The sequence below is a fragment of the Lithobates pipiens genome, unplaced genomic scaffold (genome assembly GCF_037356315.1).
Source record: "Lithobates pipiens isolate NorthernLeopardFrog02 unplaced genomic scaffold, aLitPip1_a1.2 Scaffold_8, whole genome shotgun sequence".
NCBI lineage: Eukaryota > Metazoa > Chordata > Amphibia > Anura > Ranidae > Lithobates > Lithobates pipiens.
In genome coordinates, this window is record NW_027507903.1 from 438,911,752 (window position 1) to 438,932,077 (window position 20,326).

General features: G+C 47.2%; 1 protein-coding gene across 1 annotated transcript in view; it reads left to right on the forward strand.

The window, feature by feature from the left end:
• TCOF1 (treacle ribosome biogenesis factor 1) overlaps window positions 1-20,326 on the forward strand; it is a gene marked incomplete in the record, with an annotated part of 159,485 nt that overhangs the window by 49,215 nt on the left and 89,944 nt on the right. The window contains 2 exon segments of the mRNA XM_077468300.1: window positions 1,008-1,157; window positions 7,417-7,557. Of these exon segments, the coding sequence (XP_077324426.1) occupies window positions 1,008-1,157; window positions 7,417-7,557 (291 nt within the window).

The following is a 20,326-nucleotide window of genomic DNA, read 5'->3' on the forward strand; positions in this document are numbered from 1 at the left end:
AAGACACACAGACTCTGGATATGTATTTGCCATATTAGCAATAGACTGAATCACACTGTTGGGACACAAACTGTTAGATGCTAATGTCATCAACTCCAGCCACCTGTCTGTTGTGTAAATTAGTCTAGTCTGGCTTGTACGAGTATTCACACATTATTTGTGCTATTTAACCCTTTGTTTGTTTATGGTAATGTGTATTGAATAGTTAATCAGTGAGCTAGGAGACAGTCTTACCCTGAAAAGTCCTATCTCTCAGACAACTAGTCTGGGTCAATGATTAGATGATAAGCTCGTGCTAATTAGGTTAGATTTTAGTCTTCTACTGTATTATACATACTTGCCATTTTTGGTTCTAATAAATCAGTCCATGTTGAGCAGCTAAGCAAGTGTCGTCTTGTTTTTGTGCTTGTGAGCGGTTGGAATATCTGATATCTATATTCATACTTATGAAGCAGTATACTGACGGAAGCACTCAATCCGAGTGTGGGATCGGTTCCGTCAGTGTCCCATAGACTTTAACGGTGTTCCGGCAGGTTTAGAATTTGCTCCGAGCGCCGCATATTCCTCAGTGTGCGCAGACTGTCCGAACAACCAAAGTTCGGTCCAAACTTATGCTCGGGCCAAACCGTTTGCCCATCCCTAGTTGTGACAAGGCAGGGGCCCTACTTTTAGCAGCAGTCTCCTGCCTGAAATTAGCTTTCTGCTGGGGTAGGGGAAGCATTAGAAAAGTAACACAATTAAAACTTTTTTAAATCACCCTAATTTGATTTGTATAGTCTTTAGCGAAAATACAGGGGGGGCTTTAATGTAAGGAAATATATGCTCTACAAAGTGGGTATTTTTGCCAGTTTTTGTATTGTATGTTGGAAATACAAGGTTGAAATTTTGTAATGCTGGTGTGTGTGTGTGTGTGTGTGTGTGTGTGTGTTTGTGTCTTTAAAAGATTTCCTAGTTCTAATAACTACATGTGTTTGCATGAGCCTGACATTTTTGTTCTATTTTTATAGCCAGCACCTGTAACTTCCAAGCCCACAGTCCCTGCAAATCAACCGGCTTCCAAGGGAAATAGACAGGCTGCTCCCCCAGTACAGAAAGTTCAGGCCGATAGTAGTACAGAAAACAGCGATACTGATGAGGAGGAGGAGCATGTGAAACAGGTGAGAAATAAGGAGACATTGTGTTGTATACATTGTGCTGTATAATTGGTTTTAGAAGGTGCAGCTAGATGTACAGTTGAAATGCCAGAAAATTGGTTGAATACACATAATTTGATATGATTGAATTGAACAAAAATGTCAGGCGTATTCCTGTTCACAGAAAAACAAAGCTTCCTGCGCACAAGTGAGTTACCAGGTGGCTTAAAAGTTGATGCTGGAAGCTGCTTCAGACCTTGCTGCCCTCAAGGATAGTGAAATCCTAGTAGTCAGAAACAAGAAAAAAGGGGTGCACCAGCCTTGTGCATTATCCTTTTTAAACGTGTTTTTTATTTTATTTATTTTTTGTTTTTGTTTTTTAATTAAAAGTTAAAAATACTACTCGCAAACGTGGAAAAAAGTTTGCAAATGCAAACTATCTCCAGGTGACAACAATTATTTGACTGACAAACAGACTCCAAGTTTTAACACAGGAGATATCAAGGGCCACTGCCGGCTGACTCGTTTCGAAGGAATACCTTCTTCCTCAGAGCCTAGCAGTGTTGTCCCCTACAGATGCACACGCATTTGGACAGACTCCTCCCAGAAGGGTCAAAAGGCGCAACCCATGTAAGTGGGTGGGTCACAACAGAGGTCAAATGCCCACTAAGTGATTCATACACTTAATACAGTGGGTGCATAAGGCGAGTATTATCCCGCAATACAGATATCTGTATGCACTAGGGGGGCTGTAACCAGAAACTATAAAAGACAGTGACCAAAAAATAATAGTATTAGTTGATATCAATAATTAGGCTTAAAGGCCCAATAGAAATACTAATAGTTTGTATAGAACATCTGCGGCCTCAACAAGGGGTGTTAAGAATTACAAACTGACCCACTCATTGGCTCCCCTGAATGTCCTCCACACACAGCCATTGGCACCAGCACAAGGGGTGAAAAAAGGAGAGATGAGGGGATCATAGAAAAGATGTTGCGGAAATAGAGGGTTCTGCGACAGGGATTGAGAGTGCAGACCCTCTACTATCAACTCCTTCAATAAAGAAAATGAGAGGAGGGACAAGATGAGGAAAAAGAGGAGGAAAGGGATGTAAAAAGAGGCAGACTCGAGAACATGCCCATTTTACCATTAGAATGTATAATTTGTCCTGTTCAGTGTTCACTGACACTGAACTGGACCTTCTCAGAAAGGTCTTAATTATGCCCCGCCCAATATACCTAATTTGTTCAAGCTATTTATAGACTTGAATAAATTATATGCGGAATCTTACCATTTAACGGTATTACATACTCAGAGGCTGGAAATGAGACTAGGACCATCAATGTAACTGAGACAATAATGCCTATGTCTCCTGAAACTAGTAAGGAGCATGATTCTATTCTTAACATCCTTGAAAAGCTGAGGCCGAACAGGGAGAGAAGGCATCGCCACAATAAAATTTTGGGCTCACTAGTGAAAGCGCAATGGTACACACCTCCTTTAGACCTAAATCTTAGTTTTTTTTTTTCCTCTTGGGCTAAAGGTAGATTTATTTCCACCTTTTTATGACATGGTCTTCGAATCCTTTAAAACAAAGTTCCAGCTTGACAATAAGTATAAAAACAACAAAGTCCTTGACCCCCTAGGTATGTCCAACAGCTTGAAGTGAAACCCGAATGTCATCATGAGAAAGGCGGATAAGGGTGGGAGTCTAGTCATCCAGAACAGAGAGGATTATATAGCTGAAGCAAAAATACTGCTGGGTGATACAGATGCATATATGCAGCTTAAGAGACCCCGTGGCAGAGTATACAAAAGAAATAAGTATTTTAGCTCAGGCTTTAGTGGATGCTGCCCTACAAAGAATGAATACAATTTCCTGTATAATAGATATGAAGTGGCCCCGCACGTCTATTACATTCCTAAAGTGCATAAGAATGAGATAAATCCTCCAGGATTGACAGTCTCTCCAGCAACTTGGGTTGTTATATTGATCATTTTCTACAGGAGATGGTGATCTCACATCCATCCTTTGTGAGATTTTAGCCATATACTAGAAATCCTATCTCAGTATGAATGGCAACCTAGCTATAGATGACTCTTTTAGATGTGACTTCTCTTTATACATTCGTTGACCACACCCATGGCCTAAGGGCCATCAATTACTATCTGTTAGAGGATGGTAAACTTAACTCCTTGCGGGATAAATTTCTGCTGGATTGCATTGAGTATTCTCTCACTCACAATTATTTCCCTTTCCTTGGAGAATATTCTCTACAGACTAAGGGTACTGCCATGGGGGCCAGGTTTGCCCCTAGCTATGCAAATCTCTTTATGGGCTACTGGGAGAAGTCGTTCATATGGAACAACAACCGGTTTGGGGCAAACCTGGTTCTCTTTGCTAGGTATACTGATGATATACTTATTATATGGGACAGAACTGACAAAAAGCTCAACAACTTTCTTGAATACTGTAAGGACAGCCCCTTTTGGCATGGAGTTTACTCATGTTATGGATAATGACCATTTGTTTTTTGGGATCTGGAACTCAGGAGTAATTCCGATGGGGACATTGTCTCCGAGACCCATTTCAAACCTAGTGGACGTAACTCCTTCCTGCATGCTGGAAGCAATCATCATCCTAGATGGATAAATAAAAATGTCCGGTATGGACAGTTTAGCAGGTTGAGGCGTACATGTACTAAGAAGGATTACCTTGAACAAAGCAAACTTCTTAGGAAAAAGTTGCGGGAAAAGGGGTATGATGCCACTCTCATAGACTGCTTTTAATAAATACGCAGATTTTTATGCTCCATCAGAGTGTTCAACAACCAGTTTGCACAACCAATTTTGATACCCATCAAGTTCGCTTTTCCACTCAATATACAAATAAGGCCTTTGAGATGCAAAACATAATTTAAAGAGGAGTTCTGCTTAAATTTTTTTTTAAAAAGTCAGCAGCTACAAATACTGCAGCTGCTGACTTTTAATAATCGGACACTTACCTGTCACAGGGTCCAGTGATGTGGGGGAACGAAGCCCTGCTCGGCTCGCCCTGTGGGCGCTCGGCTGTTGCTTCACAGCTGAGCACCCACTGCACATGCGCGAGTCGTGACTGGCCGGGCTATCATCTGGGACATGTGACATGTCCCAGTTGATTGCCGAGAGGGAAGGGGGAGAGGTGATCTCCCTTCTGGTGCCGCGGTGCGCTGGGAGGAAGTAGGAGCTGGGACCCTCTGAAATCTGCTCCTACTCTCCCAAATTACATGCCAAATGTGGCTTGCCAGGGGGTCCCCTCCCTTTAAAACGGAACTTCCATTTTTGGGTGGAACTCTGCTTTAAGAAGAATTGGAGCTTTCTCAAGCATGACCCTGTGCTAAGTAGTAGCCTTCCTGATAGACCCAATATTGTATTTAGGAAGCCTCGTGACCTGATGAGCTTGGTAGCCCCGAGTATGGTGAAACATTTCTAGCACGTGCACGTATATGTGGCATAGGAAGGAGACTGTAGAAGGCATAGATGGAAAGACCCATCAGGTATAACAAATTATCAACTGTGGAACTGATTATGTGACATATGGTATCATTTATCTGTGTGGCTGCCTTTATGTAGGCTGGACATCACGCCCTATGACATTGAGGATAGGAGAGCATAAGTGTAATATCATCAACATAAGAGTTTGATACCCTGTCCCCCGCCACTTCCAAGAGGTACATCAGGGTGACCCATCAGGTATGAAGGTCTTTGGGATAGTCTATAGGAGGTGATCTTGATAAAGAGAGGAGGCACCAGAAGCTTATTGGATCTTCACCCTTGGGAGTCTTACTACTGGAGAGCTCAATGAAGATCCTGAAATGCACACAATTGCGTAGCAGTAGTAACATGAATAAATACTAAGGCTATAACTCCTCACCTTTGATAGAGTGGAGCATACCCTCTCAGTCTAGAAACAATGGTGTTGATCTATATGCTTCTGAGTGACTGGGATACTATTTGATCATTATTTGTCCCTAAAATCTTGCCCCTCCCTAAAATATATATATATATATATAGATATATATATATATATATATATATATATATATATATATATATATATATCTATATATATCTCTATTGTCATGTAATTTCGATTTCATCATAATTTCTCCTTTTTTACTAATGATCGATGACCAATATCGATAATATTTTATTCTTCGATTATATAATCTATTATTGTTTTTAATGAATTTTATTCAGCGTAATACCTTTTTAAATGTACCATCTGATATTTTATCAACTAATCTCTTTTCTTGTCCCCTTGGCTCTACATATGCGGTATTTTAATACCTGAATACCGATTGAGAGCACGTGTGTATGCAATTATATGCACTTATACCGTTTAGTAAACACATGTCATTGCCTTTTTATTAAGAATAAGCATTTGAGCAGCTCAGAGTTGTGGTGGTTTATCCCGGAGAGGTTTTGGCCACTACTATTGGCCAGCTGGTGGCTTTGAATTTTGAGTACTAAATGCTTTCTGTTCTCACTCATCAAATTGCTTTCTAGAGCGGCATTACTGTCTGTGATTGCCCTCTAGTAAGTCTCTTCAACAAAATGGCGGCTGACTGCGTGCAATGCCAGATGCACAGGAAATTGCTTCCGGACCGCATTTCTGGTTGTTTGGAAAGCAAGCATGCGGCGTGCGGTCCAGGGCAGGCCATAAGGCCATATTTTAAATCCCTAAAATGGCGGAAGAGAGGAGAATGAATGCTTGATAGAACAATGTTCTTTTTTTATAATCCCCCCCCCCCAATATCTCTCCTTTTCACCCCCTTGTTCTGGAGCCAATGGCTGTGTGTGGAGGACATTCAGGGGACCAAGGGGATGCTTAACAACCCTTGTTGAGGCTGCAGATGTTCTATACAAACTACTAGTGATTCCATTGGGCCTTTTAGCCTAATTGATATCAACTAATACTATTATTTTTTGGTCACTGTCTTTTATAGTTTCTGGTTACGGCCGCCTACTGCATATATCGATATCTGTATTGCGGGATAGTACTTGCCTTATGTACCCACTGTATTAAGTGTATGAATCGCTTATTGGGCGTTTGACCTCTCTTGTGACCCACCCACTTACATGGGTGGTGCCTTTTGACCTTTCTGGGAGGAGTCTCCCCAAATGCTCATTGGTGTGTGTGTGATAATATATATGCTGTAGGGCACAACACTGCTAGGCTCTGAGGAAGAAGGTATCCCTTTGAAACGTGTCAGCCGGCAGTGGTCCATTTTATCTCCCGTGTTACCATCTGGAGTCTGTCAGTAAACTAATTGTCATCATCTGGAGATCGTTTGTATTTGCAAACTTTTTTCCACATTTTTGTGAGTAGTATTTTTATCTTATTTTTAATAGAAAAAAAAAGTTTAAAGGATAATGCACAAGGCTGGTGTGCCCTCTTTCTTCATATTCCTGTTCACCCTGCCGTGTGCTGTGGTTTCTCCTACTACCCTTACATTTTTACTGTGTCAGGTAGTGATGTGGGAACCAGAAGGAAAAGCCATTGCACTCAGAATAGAACCATTAATCTTGGAATTGTCTGATTAAAAAGATTCTTTGTTAATACAGCAGCAAATGGTGGTGTGGGCAGCAGGACAAGAGTATTAAATATCCTCTTTAAAGAGGGCACATTTTGTATCTGTTTCACTGAGTGAGACAGACTTTGTAACTTTAGTGTCTTGGAAGCACCCCGTTTATAAATATTTATTTTTATACAGAAGTATAAAAAAAGATAAAACATGATTTCTTTGATTACAACAAAATGGCACCCATTTGCTCACTGCCTCGGCATATAGTAAGGTTTACTTAGTAAAAAAAAAAAAAAAAAAAAAAAAAATTGGTTTCAGCTTTGTCTCCTACCCATGGGAGAACCCTCTTAACATGTTTCGCCCAATAGGGGCCTTAATCATAGAGCACTTGCAAACATTGCAGCCACCTAGCTGGGAGAAGCACCTTCTTATTTAGTCATGTAGGAAACGGGCTGTTTTTAAAAACACATTGAATAAGCTTTAGCTTATCTAGTACACATATTGTAAATACTAGTACTTAGTATGGATCCTAATATTTGATCTAGAAAAGAGCAAAACAAAACTTCTGGGTGGAGTGAATTGAGGCAGGACTATATACCTTTATCTTGCTCAGCAATGTTATGTGGGTGTGTGTTTTTAGGTTTTGTTGGGGTGTGTTTTTGTGTTGTTTTTTTTTTTTTTTTCCCCCAGTGTTAAATAATTTCTTGTTTTGCAGGTAGTGACACCAACTCCTAAACTTGCATCTCCACCTGCTGTCTCAGCAGCAAAGTTGAAGGCAAAAAGCTTACTCCCCGCTTTACAGTCTGTTAAGGCAGAGAGCAGCGAGTCTGACAGTGAAGAAGAGCCTGTAAAGCAGGTAATTGCCTGGCATTCTCAACGACTTACTGCATTAAAATCTGCTTATGTATGTTTAACTATCTCAGTGTTTCTCAACCTTTTTTCAGTTGAGGCATCCTTTAAAATCACAGACAATCTCAAGGAACCCCATTCTAAAATGTAAAAAACTATTCCAATAGTTTTACATAATGCAGCAATATCCACACATATGACACACAAAGTTAGAGGTGATTTTATTCTTCCAAAACAAATACTTTTGCATACTGGTACTAACTAGTATCAGGGCCATCTTTAACGCAGGGCAAATGGGGCATTTGCCCAGGGCCCATTCATTGTTGGGGGGCCCCAAATTCTGATGAGTCAAGTGCATTTGTTTTCTCCTCTTTTTTTTTTTTTCTATCCAGCTTGGCACAGGTTAAGTGAAGTCACATCCCCGCAGTGTCTCCCCTATTGGCCCGCCCTTCCCCTAAGTGCCCGTTCACACTACCGCGACTTGTCAGGCGACTTAGCCGCCCGACAAGTCGCGATCCGTTCTGTACTATGGAACCGTTCTAATAGGTTCCTGTACTATTTTTGGGGCGACTTGCATTGACTTCTATACAGAAGTCGTTTTGCAAGTCACTGCTGAAGTCGTGTGCAGGTCGCGTCTGTGAGTCATGCTGCAAGTCGTGTCGCCCCTGTGTGAACCGGCACTTAGTCTGAGTGTACTGAGTCTCTTTCCCTGTGAGGTGCTGCATTCCGCCCCTCCCATCCCTCCTCTGCGGGCTGCCGGACTACATCGCTGTGCACAGTGAATATACTGTCTCCCTCAGACACTGTGTGCTGTCCTGAGCCAGGGTCCTCCTCCAACCACCTCTATCTTTTGAGGGAGTCTCAGCTGCTGCAGAACTTCTTTGGGGAATGCAGGGCTGCTGGATGTTGTAGTGCAGGCCAATGATTGGCTGCTGCTGCAGAATTTCTTAGAGGGGGAGGGAAGGGCTGCTGGGTGTTGTAGTGCAGGGCAGTGATTGACAGCTGTGGGCTCAGCAATAACCCCCTTCGCCGCCACTCAACAATAACCCCCTCCTGCTTCTCCACCCTCAACAATAATCCCCTCCTGCTTCTCCACCCTCAACAATAACCCCCTCCTGCTTCTCCACCCTCAACAATAACCCCCTCCTGCTTCTCCACCCTCAACAATAACCCCCTCCTGCTTCTACACCCTCAACAATAACCCCCTCCCTGCTTCTCCACCCTCAACCCAACCCCCCCTCCCCGCTTCTACACCCTCAACCCAACCCCCCCTCCCCGCTTCTACACCCTCAACCCCCCTCCCCGCTTCTCCACCCTCAACCCTCCCTCCCCCGCTTGTCAACCCCCCCTCCCCTTCCCGCTTCTCCACCCTCAACAATAAACCCCTCCCCCCCTCTCCACCCTCGACAATAAACCCCTCTCCACCCTCGACAATAAACCCCTCTCCACCCTCGACAATAAACCCCTCTCCACCCTCAACAATAAACCCCTCCCCGCTTGTCAACCCTCCCTCCCCGCTTGTCAACCCCCCCCTCCCCTTCCCACTTCTCCACCCTCAACCCCCCCCCTCTTCTCCATCCTCAACAATAAACCCCTCTCCACGCTCAACAATAAACCCCTCCCCACTTCTCCACCCTCAACCCCCCTCCCCGCTTGTCAACCCCCCTTCTCCATCCTCAATGACCCCCCCCACCCCTCCCTGCCTCTCCACCCTCAACAATAACCCCCTCCCCACTTCTCCACCCTCAACCCCCCCCTCCCCGCTTCTCCACCCTCAACCCCCCCCTCCCCGCTTCTCCACCCTCAACCCCCCTCCCCCGCTTCTCCACCCTCAACCCCCCTCCCCCGCTTCTCCACCCTCAACCCCCCTCCCCCGCTTCTCCACCCTCAACCCCCCTCCCCCGCTTCTCCACCCTCAACCCCCCTCCCCCGCCTCTCCACCCTCAACCCCCCTCCCCCGCTTCTCCACCCTCAACCCCCCTCCGCCTCTCCACCCTCAGCAATAAACCCCACCCCGCTTCTCCACCCTCAACCCTCCCTCCCCAGCTTGTCAACCCCCCCTCCCCTTCCCGCTTCTCCACCCTCAACAATAAACTCCTCTCCACCCTCAACCCCCCCCCTCCTCGCTCCTCAACCCCCCCCCCTCCCCGCTTCTCCACCCTCAACAATAACCCCCTCCCCGCTTCTCCACCCTCAACAATAACCCCCTCCCCGCTTCTCCACCCTCAACAATAACCCCCTCCCCGCTTCTCCACCCTCAACAATAACCCCCTCCCCGCTTCTCCACCCTCAACAATAACCCCCTCCCCGCTTCTCCACCCTCAACAATAACCCCCTCCCCGCTTCTCCACCCTCAACAATAACCCCCTCCCCGCTTCTCCACCCTCAACAATAACCCCCTCCCCGCTTCTCCACCCTCAACAATAACCCCCTCCCCGCTTCTCCACCCTCAAAAATAACCCCCTCCCCGCTTCTCCACCCTCAAAAATAACCCCCTCCCCGCTTCTCCACCCTCAACAATAACCCCCTCACCGCTTCTCCACCCTCAACAATAACCCCTCTCTCTGCCTCTCCACTCCTATAACCCCCCCTCTCCGCTTCTCCACCCTCAACCCCCCCCCCCCCCGCTTCTCCACCCTCAACCCCCCTCCCTGCTTCTCCACCCTAAACAATAACCCCTCTCTCTGCCTCTCCACTTCTCCACCCTCAACCCCCCTAGTAGTCTCCTAGTGATGAGGCTAACAACCCAATGGCTAAGAAAGGAGCCTAGTCAGTGTCTGAATATAAGAGAAATGTATTTAATTCTTTTGTAAGTGTAACTTTTTATGGGTGGTATAGTCTGTGGGGACTTGTGAGGATGGGAGTACATATCCCACGGAAAAAAGAGTGGAGCCATTTATCAGGGTTGTGGGGATATGAGCTTTGTTTGATATGTATGGAGGGGAGCAGGCACTTCGCTTGGTGATGGATAATCACAGTGCATGAATATTAGGGGCGGGTAGCTTTGAAGTAGATAAGCACATATTCAAGGAAGACTTCACTTGTTCATTTTTTTTTTTTTTTTTTAAACTTTCATTTCACGAATACTTCACGACACAATTAGTTGTCCCTTATGGGACTTTGTGGACTGTTTTTTACTTCTGCGTTACACTTAATTCATTTCTGGATTCTGGACATTTCCTAAGTCCCCTTCGGCTGGCAGACAGGGTAGGGTCAGCATGGCTTCAGAAACTGGTGTTTCTTCCCCCGAAATCCAGGCAATTGCAACTGGGTCACCTGCACAGTGCCCATGGACACCCTGACGTCCTCAATTCGTTCATTGCCAGGATGGAGGCGGTGCGTGGGAAGAAAGGTGCCCCCCCCCCCCCCCGTCCTCTGGGAAGAGCTCTGACGCAGACTCAGCTCCTGCTGAGGCTGGTGACCCCTGCTCTGTCTTGTCAGATGACGCTGACCAGGACCGTTCGGACAGTGAGGATGAGTCCCCCGTCCGCTTGTTGGAGCACTTATCACAGCTGTACATGATACCCTGAAGATTCAGGATCCAGCAGATCTCTCTGCTGATGTACCGGTCCCTTTTGGGTCCCGCAAGCCAGCACGTTCACCTAAGGTGTTCCCGTATCTGACTTATTTTGACAAGTTCATTTACAAGGAATAGGGTCGCCCGCAACTGACCTTTTCGGTCCCCAAATACATGGCGGTGCGTTACCCCTTTGAGGAGAGCATTCTCAAGAAATTGTCGGCTCCTGTGGTCGTGGACCCTCCAGTATCCAGGTTAAATAAAGTAACCACAATCCCAGTTGAGGGGCCTCCTGCATTCAAGGATCCCATGGACAGGAAGGCTGAGTCAGTGGCTCGTTCCCTGTTTACGGTTGTGGGGTCCGCCGTTCAACCAGTACTGGCATCCGCACTGACTGAGTGGGCAAAACGTTTGCACTGCGAATTGGGAGAGCGACAGGCTTCTCCTGTCTGCGTGGAACTAGCAGACCAACTAGTGCAAGGCCTTAAGTTACATATGTGACGCGGCCCTGGATACTCTCCCTCTGTTATCCAGGGCTTCAGTGTCAGCTGTGGTGCTAAGGAGCCTGATTTGGCTAAACTGCTGGTCTGCTGACCAGGCATCCAAAAAAGCCCTGACGGACCTTCCTTTCCTTGGCGACCGGCTCTTTTGAGTCTCGTTGGATTACCTTAAAAATGCCACTGGTGGTAAGAGTACACTACTCCCACAGGCCAGGAAAGCTAAGGAGCCATGCCGTAGGAAAGGCCCTCTTTTTCCACTCACAAATGGCTTTTTCGTCCGCCCGGAGCTTCGACGAAACATCCCCAGCCCGACAGGAACGTCCCTGGAACCGCAAGCCTAACAAGCCTGCGAATTAAAGTGTTAAAGTGCTACCGCATGAAGGTTTGCCCCCACCCATATCTGGGTTCGATCTGATTTCCTCAGGCTACAAGATAGTTTCTCTCTTGGCCACCAAAGAGATTCTTCTCCTCCAGCATACCCGTATCCCCGGTTCGCCGGAAGGCCCTGTTGCGGGTGGTAAGGGATTTGCTGAATCGCAGGTGATTTTACCAGTTCCTGAATCGGAATGCTTCCAGGGATTCTACTCAAATCTGTTTGTGGTTCCCAAGAAGGAAGGGGTACGTCCGATCTTGGACTTGAAAGCCCTCAATCACTTTGTAAAAGTGCAGAGGTTCAGAATGGAATCAGTTCGCTCAGTCGCTGCGCTCCATCAAGGGGACTCCCTGGCGTCCTTAGACATCCAGGATGCCTACCTGCCCATATGCCTTCGGCATCAAAAATGTCTGAGTTTTGCAGTGAGGGAAGCCCATTACCAATTTGTGGCTCTTCCCTTTGGTCTGGCATCATCCCCCCCGAGTCTTTACCAAAGTTCTGGCTCCAGTATTGGCGTTGCTGAGACAAAGTGGGATTGTGATCGTGGGCTACCTAGACAATCTCCTCCTGAGAGCATCTTCTGCCCCATAATTACAGGAGGATGTGGCGATAACCATGCAGACTCTGCAAGAATTTAGGTAGCTGTTGAACCGATCAATCTGCTCGAATTGAGAGCGATCAGGCTGTGTCTCCACACATGGTCGGTGAGTCTTCAAGGGCGTCCAATCAGGATACAGTCGGACAACGCCACGGCTGTGGCGTACGTAAATCACCAAGGGGAAACAAGAAGCGGAGCTGCTGCTTGGCAGGTCGCTCACATACTTTGGTGGGCAGAGCGACACGTACCAGCCCTGATGGCCATTTGCATCCTGGGGGCTGGAGAACTGGCAGGCAGACGATCTGAGTCGACAGATGCTGGACCCAGGAGAATGGACATTGCATCCGGAGACATTCAGGCTGCTGTGCCTGAAGTGGGGAACACCAGATGTCGATCTACTGGCCTCCCGTCTCAATTGGAAGGTGCCAAGATTTGTGTCCAGGACAAGAGATCCGTGGGCAGATGCACTGGTGGCTCCATGGGATCAGTACCAGCTGATCTACTCCTTTCCTCCACTGAAACTGTTGCCACGTCTGCTTTGCAGAGTGGAAGCCGAGGGGATCCCAGTAATACTGGTTGCCCCAGATTGGCCTCAATGTCCTTGGTACGCAGACCTTGGCTGCGTCTGGTGGCAGACACTCCCTGGCGACTGCCGTTGCGAGAGGAACATCACTGGCTTTAACGCCATGGCTGTTGAGAGCCAGGTGTTGAGGAATCGGGGTCTGTCGGAGTCGGTGATTCCAACTATGTTGAGGGCACGGAAATCTTCTCGGAAGAGATACAATCATACCTGAAAGGCCTAAATCTCCATGTGTGATGAGAAAGGATGGCATCCACGATCATTTTCCATATCCAGGATCCTGCTGTTTCTCCAGCAGGGAGTGGACCAGAGATTGGCATTAAGCACCATCAAAGGACAAATCTCAGCCTTAGCTGTCTTTTTCCAACGACTCCTGGCATCGCACTCCTTAGTGAGTACCTTCGTTTAGGGGGTACGACACGTAGTCCCTCCGGTGCATCCACCGTTTCCTCCATGGGATTTGAACCTGGTGTTTTCGGCGCTTCAGAAACCGCTGCTTGAGAATATCGGGGAGATTCCCCTTTTGACTCTTTCCCAGAAAGTGGTCTTTCTAGTGGCCATCACATCGGCCCGGAAGGTTTCGGAAATGGCGGCCTTGTCTTGCAAGTCACCCTATCTGGTTATCCACAGGGATAAGGTGGTGTTGCGTCCGCAACCATCCTTTCTACCGAAGGTGGTCTCGGCTTTTCATATCAATGAGGACATTGTATTACCATCGCTGTGTCCTAAGCCGAAGCACCCCAAGGAGGTGGCCCTTCACGCTCTGGACGTGGTTATGGCCCTGAAGGTGTATTTGGCTGCCACTGCTCCCTTTCGGAAGTCAGACTTGCTGTTTCGGTGGCTGGTCCAAAGAAGGGCATGGCAGTCTCGTCGGCCACCATTTCCAGGCATTGGCTGCCGGTCCACTATCACACCTTTTTTAAGGTAGGATGTATTATGTTTAAGATTATAAGAGGCCTGGCCCCAAGCTATCTCTGCTCTCGTTTTCATAAAACGAGCTCTTGTCAGATCACTCGGATCTACGGGCAGAGATCTCCTCTACATCTCGGTGCCCAAGAAGATCCGGCATGGTGGTCGGGCCTTCTTCATCAGGGTGCCGTACTATGGAATAGCTGTCGAGCTCCAGGAGGCCCCCACTATTTTGGTCTTCCGCAGGTTACTGAAGACTTGGCTTTTCATGAAGGCATTTACTGCCTAGTCTTTTTTTTTTCTACCCTTCTGCCGCTCTGAGCTGCTTCTGATCCCTGGGCCCTCTCTTTCCAGGATCTTTGCTATGCTCCTTGGGGCACTTCGGGGTAAGACCGCGCTATATTAAGATTCCTCTCAACTCAGCTGGGATAGTCCCAGAAAGGTCTTAAATTATGAATCTGTAATGGGTTTCCATTCTCTGGCAAGGTTCAACTGGGGATTAGCGACAATGAATTGACCAGCATACAAATTGCTTTGGCCCACAATAGATCTATAGAGATCATCCGTTTAAAAACAGCGAATAAAAATCAAGTGACGTAAAAATCAACTGTTTCCACCTGAATTCCGGGTTGACCAGTGAATAGGGAAAGTACAGGGTGCTGCAGAAGTGGTGGTCTCCAAATTAGGATTGGCAAATGCAGTGGGAAGGGCACTATGGGTTCAATGGGCCTGTGTTTGTCTTCTTGGTGGCTGCAGGACACTGCTTGCACTAGCCACCGCACCAGCTTGAACTGCACTTATGGAACTCTCCACATACTGCAGTGCTGGATGTACAACCAGGATGTACTGGGCTGCTGGTGCTTGTCGGCTCACCAGAAGGATGAGCGGCACTAGTACTGGCTCTCTGCTCCATATGAGAGCCCTGCAGTTCTTGCACCTCAACAGAATGGGGTTGTGTATGCCTGACCTTGGCAGGGACCGCTACTCTGTTGTCAGAGCTATCTGTCAGGGTGCCGCAGCTGTCTACTGGTTTGTATTCTGAGCCTGAATATGACAGATGGGTAACTTCCTCTTCACTCTCATCTTTTGTACTCAGAAATGTGTAGGCCTCATCACTAGTGTACCTCCAATTGGATATTGTGCCCTCTAAATTTACAGGTGCGACTCACAGGCAAAAAAAGCACCTGGTTCTCAGAACCTGCTTCAATCGCTACCAAAAAAAACTGTTAGCGTTTGTAGGGATCAGGCCTGACTCTGAGAACGTTGCAATTATGTGTTTTGTAAGTGACAGTGATCGATTAATACTGAACTTGTGTGGGCTAGGATGGGCGGAGGGGCTAAACACAGGTGCTAGCAGGTATCTGGGCTGATCCCGCTAACGCTGCGTTTTTGGGACCTCTAAACTACTGGGGACAGTAGTATAGATCAGATCAAAGATATTGATCCGTTCAAACACTATGCCAGTAAGGGAAGTGTATCGTGTGTGGGTGTTAGCACTACTGTCTTAATCTGGCGCTGACACTAAAACCTGTACTGGGGGGGCTATCAGGGGGTTAAATCTTCAACCATATATGGCGGGTACCCTGACACTGTAAAAACCTGACTGTGACTAACTGGTTAACTAGTGGCACCCGTGACACTAAATACAGTGTTTAGAAATAAGATCTGTACACTATATTAGTGACACGGCATGAAAGGGTTAACTGGGGCGATCAAGGGATTAAACCTTTAATAGGGGGGTTAAGGTGGCTACCTGGGCCTACTACTAACTGCCCAAACACTGATTAGTATCACAAATGACACCAGTATCGTATCAGTGAAAAATCTGAAAACTGCACTTGGTGAAGGGATTAACTTGGGGGGTGATCTGGGGTGACAAGTGTGCCTACGTTTACTGGTGTTGGTGTAGTGCAACTCACTGTTAGACACCCTCTCTCCTCTTTCGTTAGAACCGAAAAAGAGTTCCACAAGGGGAGATAACAACATCACTTCCTCCTGCCTGTGTTTACATTCTTCAGGCAGGGAAGGCATTTCATTCGCCAGAACCGATTTAGCAGGTTCAGGCCAGAAAGTCCTTGGCCTGGACCTGAAGACTGATCGGTTCTGTTATTAATCCGATCACCGGATGCACGCTCCCCCGAGCGATGTACAGCTATGGCAATTTGCGAGGCAGTGCCATTTTGCCGCCATTAAATGACAGCGGGTGGTCTTAAAGCGGTTAAACATAATTTCTCCATAATGCTCCCATACTACCGCCTCCTTGAACTTTTTTGGACTAATAATTCCATTTTTAGACAACTACTTTTGGAGGCAAGGTACACCTAGAATCCACCTAGAACAATTAAAAAAATCTAAGAAAACATGGGCATAGCATTCCCCAACCCATGGGTGTACTATTTGGCTGCTCAACTGCAGCACATGTGGGAGAGTATGCTTAAACTTGGGTGTTGAAACTTGGAATCACTTGCTGTTCATTATGCTTTAACACACTAGATCAGCTTCACTCCTGGAAGGTTTACAATCACAATTTGCTAAATCCAACTGTCTTTTCCCCGCATATAGTTTAATGCACAAAATCTGGGGTAAGGTCAAACGCCTGCAAGGGGTAACTGGGTTGACAAAATTTGACCTTTGTTGACACTTATGCTCCTAAGTAGCTTGATTATGGTATCGCACACATGAAACTTATCTTTAGAGCTGGTAAATTGCTATCCTTTCCTTCATTGCAGACTTTGTACATTCTACCACAATCCATGTAGCAGTATGTTTACTGTTTGCCACAGTTGTTTATGAAAAATTATTTATTTTTATATATAAGGGTCCGTTCACACAGGGGCAACACGACTTTCAACACGACTTTTGGAGGCAACTTGGACACGACCTGAACACGACTTTAAGGGCCGGTTCACACAGCGATGCGCGGCGAGGCGTCTCCGACTTACCTCGCCGCGACCTGCGGGGAGCTCAGCGGCGTCTTGCAGAGGACTTCTGTATAGAAGTCAATGCAAGTCGCCCCCGAAGTAGTACAGGAACCTTTTTTCTGAGTCGGAGCGACTCGAGTCGCTCCTCTCAGAACGGTTCCATTGTACTGAATGGGGGCGACTTGCGGGAGCGAGGCGAGGCGAGCCGTGTCGCCTCGCCTCGCTGTGTGAACCGGCCCTAAGTCGCCCCAGGCCAGGCGACTTTTACCGCGGCCAATCAGAGAATGAGCTCTCAAGAGGGAACTCCACGCCAAATGATGAAAAAAATTTGGTGTGGGTTCCCCCTCCGAGAGCATACCAGGCCCTTAGGTCTGGTATGAATATTAAGGGGAACCCCCTACGCCGAAAAAACGGCGTGGGGGTCCCCCCCAGATTCATACCAGACCCTTATCCGAGCACGCTACCTGGCTGGCCAGAAAAGGGGGTGGGGACGAGCGTGCGCCCCCCCCTCCTGAGCCGTACCAGGCCGCGTGCCCTCAACATAGGGGGGTTCTTTGGGGAAGGGGGTGCCGCGCTGCCCCCCCACCCCAAAGCACCTTGTCCCCATGTTGATGAGGACAAGGGCCTCTTCCCGACATCCCTGGCCGTTGGTTGTCGGGGTCTGCGGGCGAGGGGCTTATCGGAATCTGGGAGCCCCCTTTAATAAGGGGGCCCCCCCCCGGATACCGGCCCCCCACCCTATGTGAATGAGTATGGGGTACAATGTACCCCTACCATTTCACCTGTGAAAGTACAAAAAAAAAAACACAACACACAAGATAAAATAGTTTATTGCACAGCTCCGGGGGTCTTCCGTCTTCGGGGGTCTTCTCGCCGGACTCCTCCGCTATCTTCTTGTAGCTCTTTTACTAGCGGAGGAGCCCGGCTTTCTTCCTTGCCGCCGCCCTCTTCCGACTTCGTGGGTCTTGTCCCCCTCTTCGGTTCTTCTGCCGGGCCACCGCGCCTTCTTATAGCTCTTTTACAGGCGGTGGCACGGTCTTCTGTCGCCGCCGCCACCTTCCGTTCTCCTTTTTCTTCTCCTTCTCCTGGAGATGTTGACTCGACGTTCTCTCCGGCCGCAATGCCGGAGACGCGCTGCGCGGAGACTTATATAGGGACAAGGGGCGGGGTCATCGGTTGATGTCACATGGGTTGGTGTCACATGGTGACCCCGCCCCCTTACGATGTCAGTCCCGGAGGATGCTGGGACTGTCGCCATGTGACATCAACCCATGTGACATCAACCGATGACCCCGCCCCTTGTCCCTATATAAGTACGGAAGGCGGCGGCGACAGAAGACCGGGCCACCACCTGTAAAAGAGCTATAAGAAGGCGCAGTGGCCCGGCAGAAGAACCGAAGAGGGGGGACAAGACCCCCGAAGTCGGAAGAAGAGGGCGGCGGCGAGGAAGAAAGCCGGGCTCCTCCGCTAGTAAAAGAGCTACAAGAAGATAGCGGAGGAGTCCGGCGAGAAGACCCCCAAAGACGGAAGACCCCCGGAGCTGTGCAATAAACTATTTTATCTTGTGTGTTGTGTTTTTTTTTTTTTTTTTTACTTTTTTTCACAGGTGAATGGGTAGGGGTACATTGTACCCCATACTCATTCACATAGGGTGGGGGGCCGGTATCCGGGGGGGGGGGCCCTTATTAAAGGGGGCTCCCGGATTCCAATAAGCCCCTCGCCCGCAGACCCAGACAACCAACGGCCAGGGTTGTCGGGGAGAGGCCCTTGTCCTCATCAACATGGGGACAAGGTGCTTTGGGGTGGGGGGGGCCGCGTGGCCCCCCCCCTTCCCCAAGGCACCCCCCCCCCATGTTGAGGGCACGCGGCCTGGTATGGCTCAGGAGGGGGGGGGCGCACGCTCGTCCCCACCCCCTTTCCTGGCCGGCCGTGTAGCGTGCTCGGATAAGGGTCTGGTATGAATCTGGGGGGGACCCCCACGCCGTTTTTTCGGCGTAGGGAGTTCCCCTTGGAATCCATACCAGACCTAAGGGCCTGGTATGCTCTCGGAGGGGGAACCCACGCCAAATTTTTTTCATAAATTTGGCGTGGAGTGCCCTCTTGAGAGCTGATAATTCTGTCAGTCGCCTCCGTATAAACGGAGATCCGACTTGGAGGCGACCTCCATTGAAATCAATGGGTACCGGTCGCCTACAAGTCGGATTCAAGTAGTACAGGAACCTTTTCTGAAGTCGGAGCGACTTCAGTAGTGTGCATTAAGACGGCTCTCATTCACTTACATTGCTTTTTAAATGTTGTCCGACCTGAGGCGACTAGGGGCGACCTGAAGTCGGATCGGAGTTGCCCCTGTGTAAACGGACCCTAATGGTTTTGTATTCAATTTTTAATTAATATCAATTTAAATGAATATGAATTTGTCAGCCTTTATTGGAACCTTTTTTTAGCGCAAGAAAAATGTATCCCTTTGAATTCTATGTATGTCTTCACAGTGGTCCGTTGCGATTCCATTGTGTTATTAACCACTTGACCACTGGGCACTTAAACACCCTTAATAACCAGACCAATTTTCAGCTTTCGGTGCCTTCACATTTTGAATGACAATTTCACAAGTCATGCAACACTGTACCCATATGAAATTTTTGTCTTTTTTTTTTTTCACACAAATAGAGCTTTCTTTTGTTTAATCACCGCTGGATTTTTTTTTTTTTGTGCTATAAAAAAGACCAAAAATTCTGTAATAAAAATAAAAAATGAATTTTTCTATGTTTCTGTTATAAAATTGATCAGATTAGTAATTTTCTCTTCATAAATTTTGACTAAAATGTATACTACTACATATCTTTGGTAAAAATAAGTACAAATTGGTGGATATTTTTTGGTCTTTGTGAAAGATATAGAGTCCACAAGCTATGGTGCCAATATCTGAAAATTGATCACACCTGAAGGACTGATGGCCTATCTCATTTCTTGAGACACTAACGTGCCATAAAAGTCCAAATACCCCCCAAATGACCCCTTTTTGGAAAGAAAGACATTACAAGGTATTTAGTAAGAGGCATGATGAGTTTTTTGAAGTTATAATTTTTTCCCACAATTCTTTGCAAAATCAAGATTTTTTTTTTTCCCCCTTTTTTTTATTTATTTTTTTTTTTTTTCTTTTCACAAAATTGTCATATCAGGTTATTTCTCACACACAGCATATGCATACCACAAATTACACCCCAAAACACATTCTGCTATTACTCCCGAGTATGGCGATACCACATGTGTGAGACATTTACACAGCGTGGCCACATACAGAGGCGGTCGTTGCAACTTTTTATCTTGCACGGTATTTGCGCAGCAATTTTTCAAACGCTTTTTTTTTGGAAAAAAAAA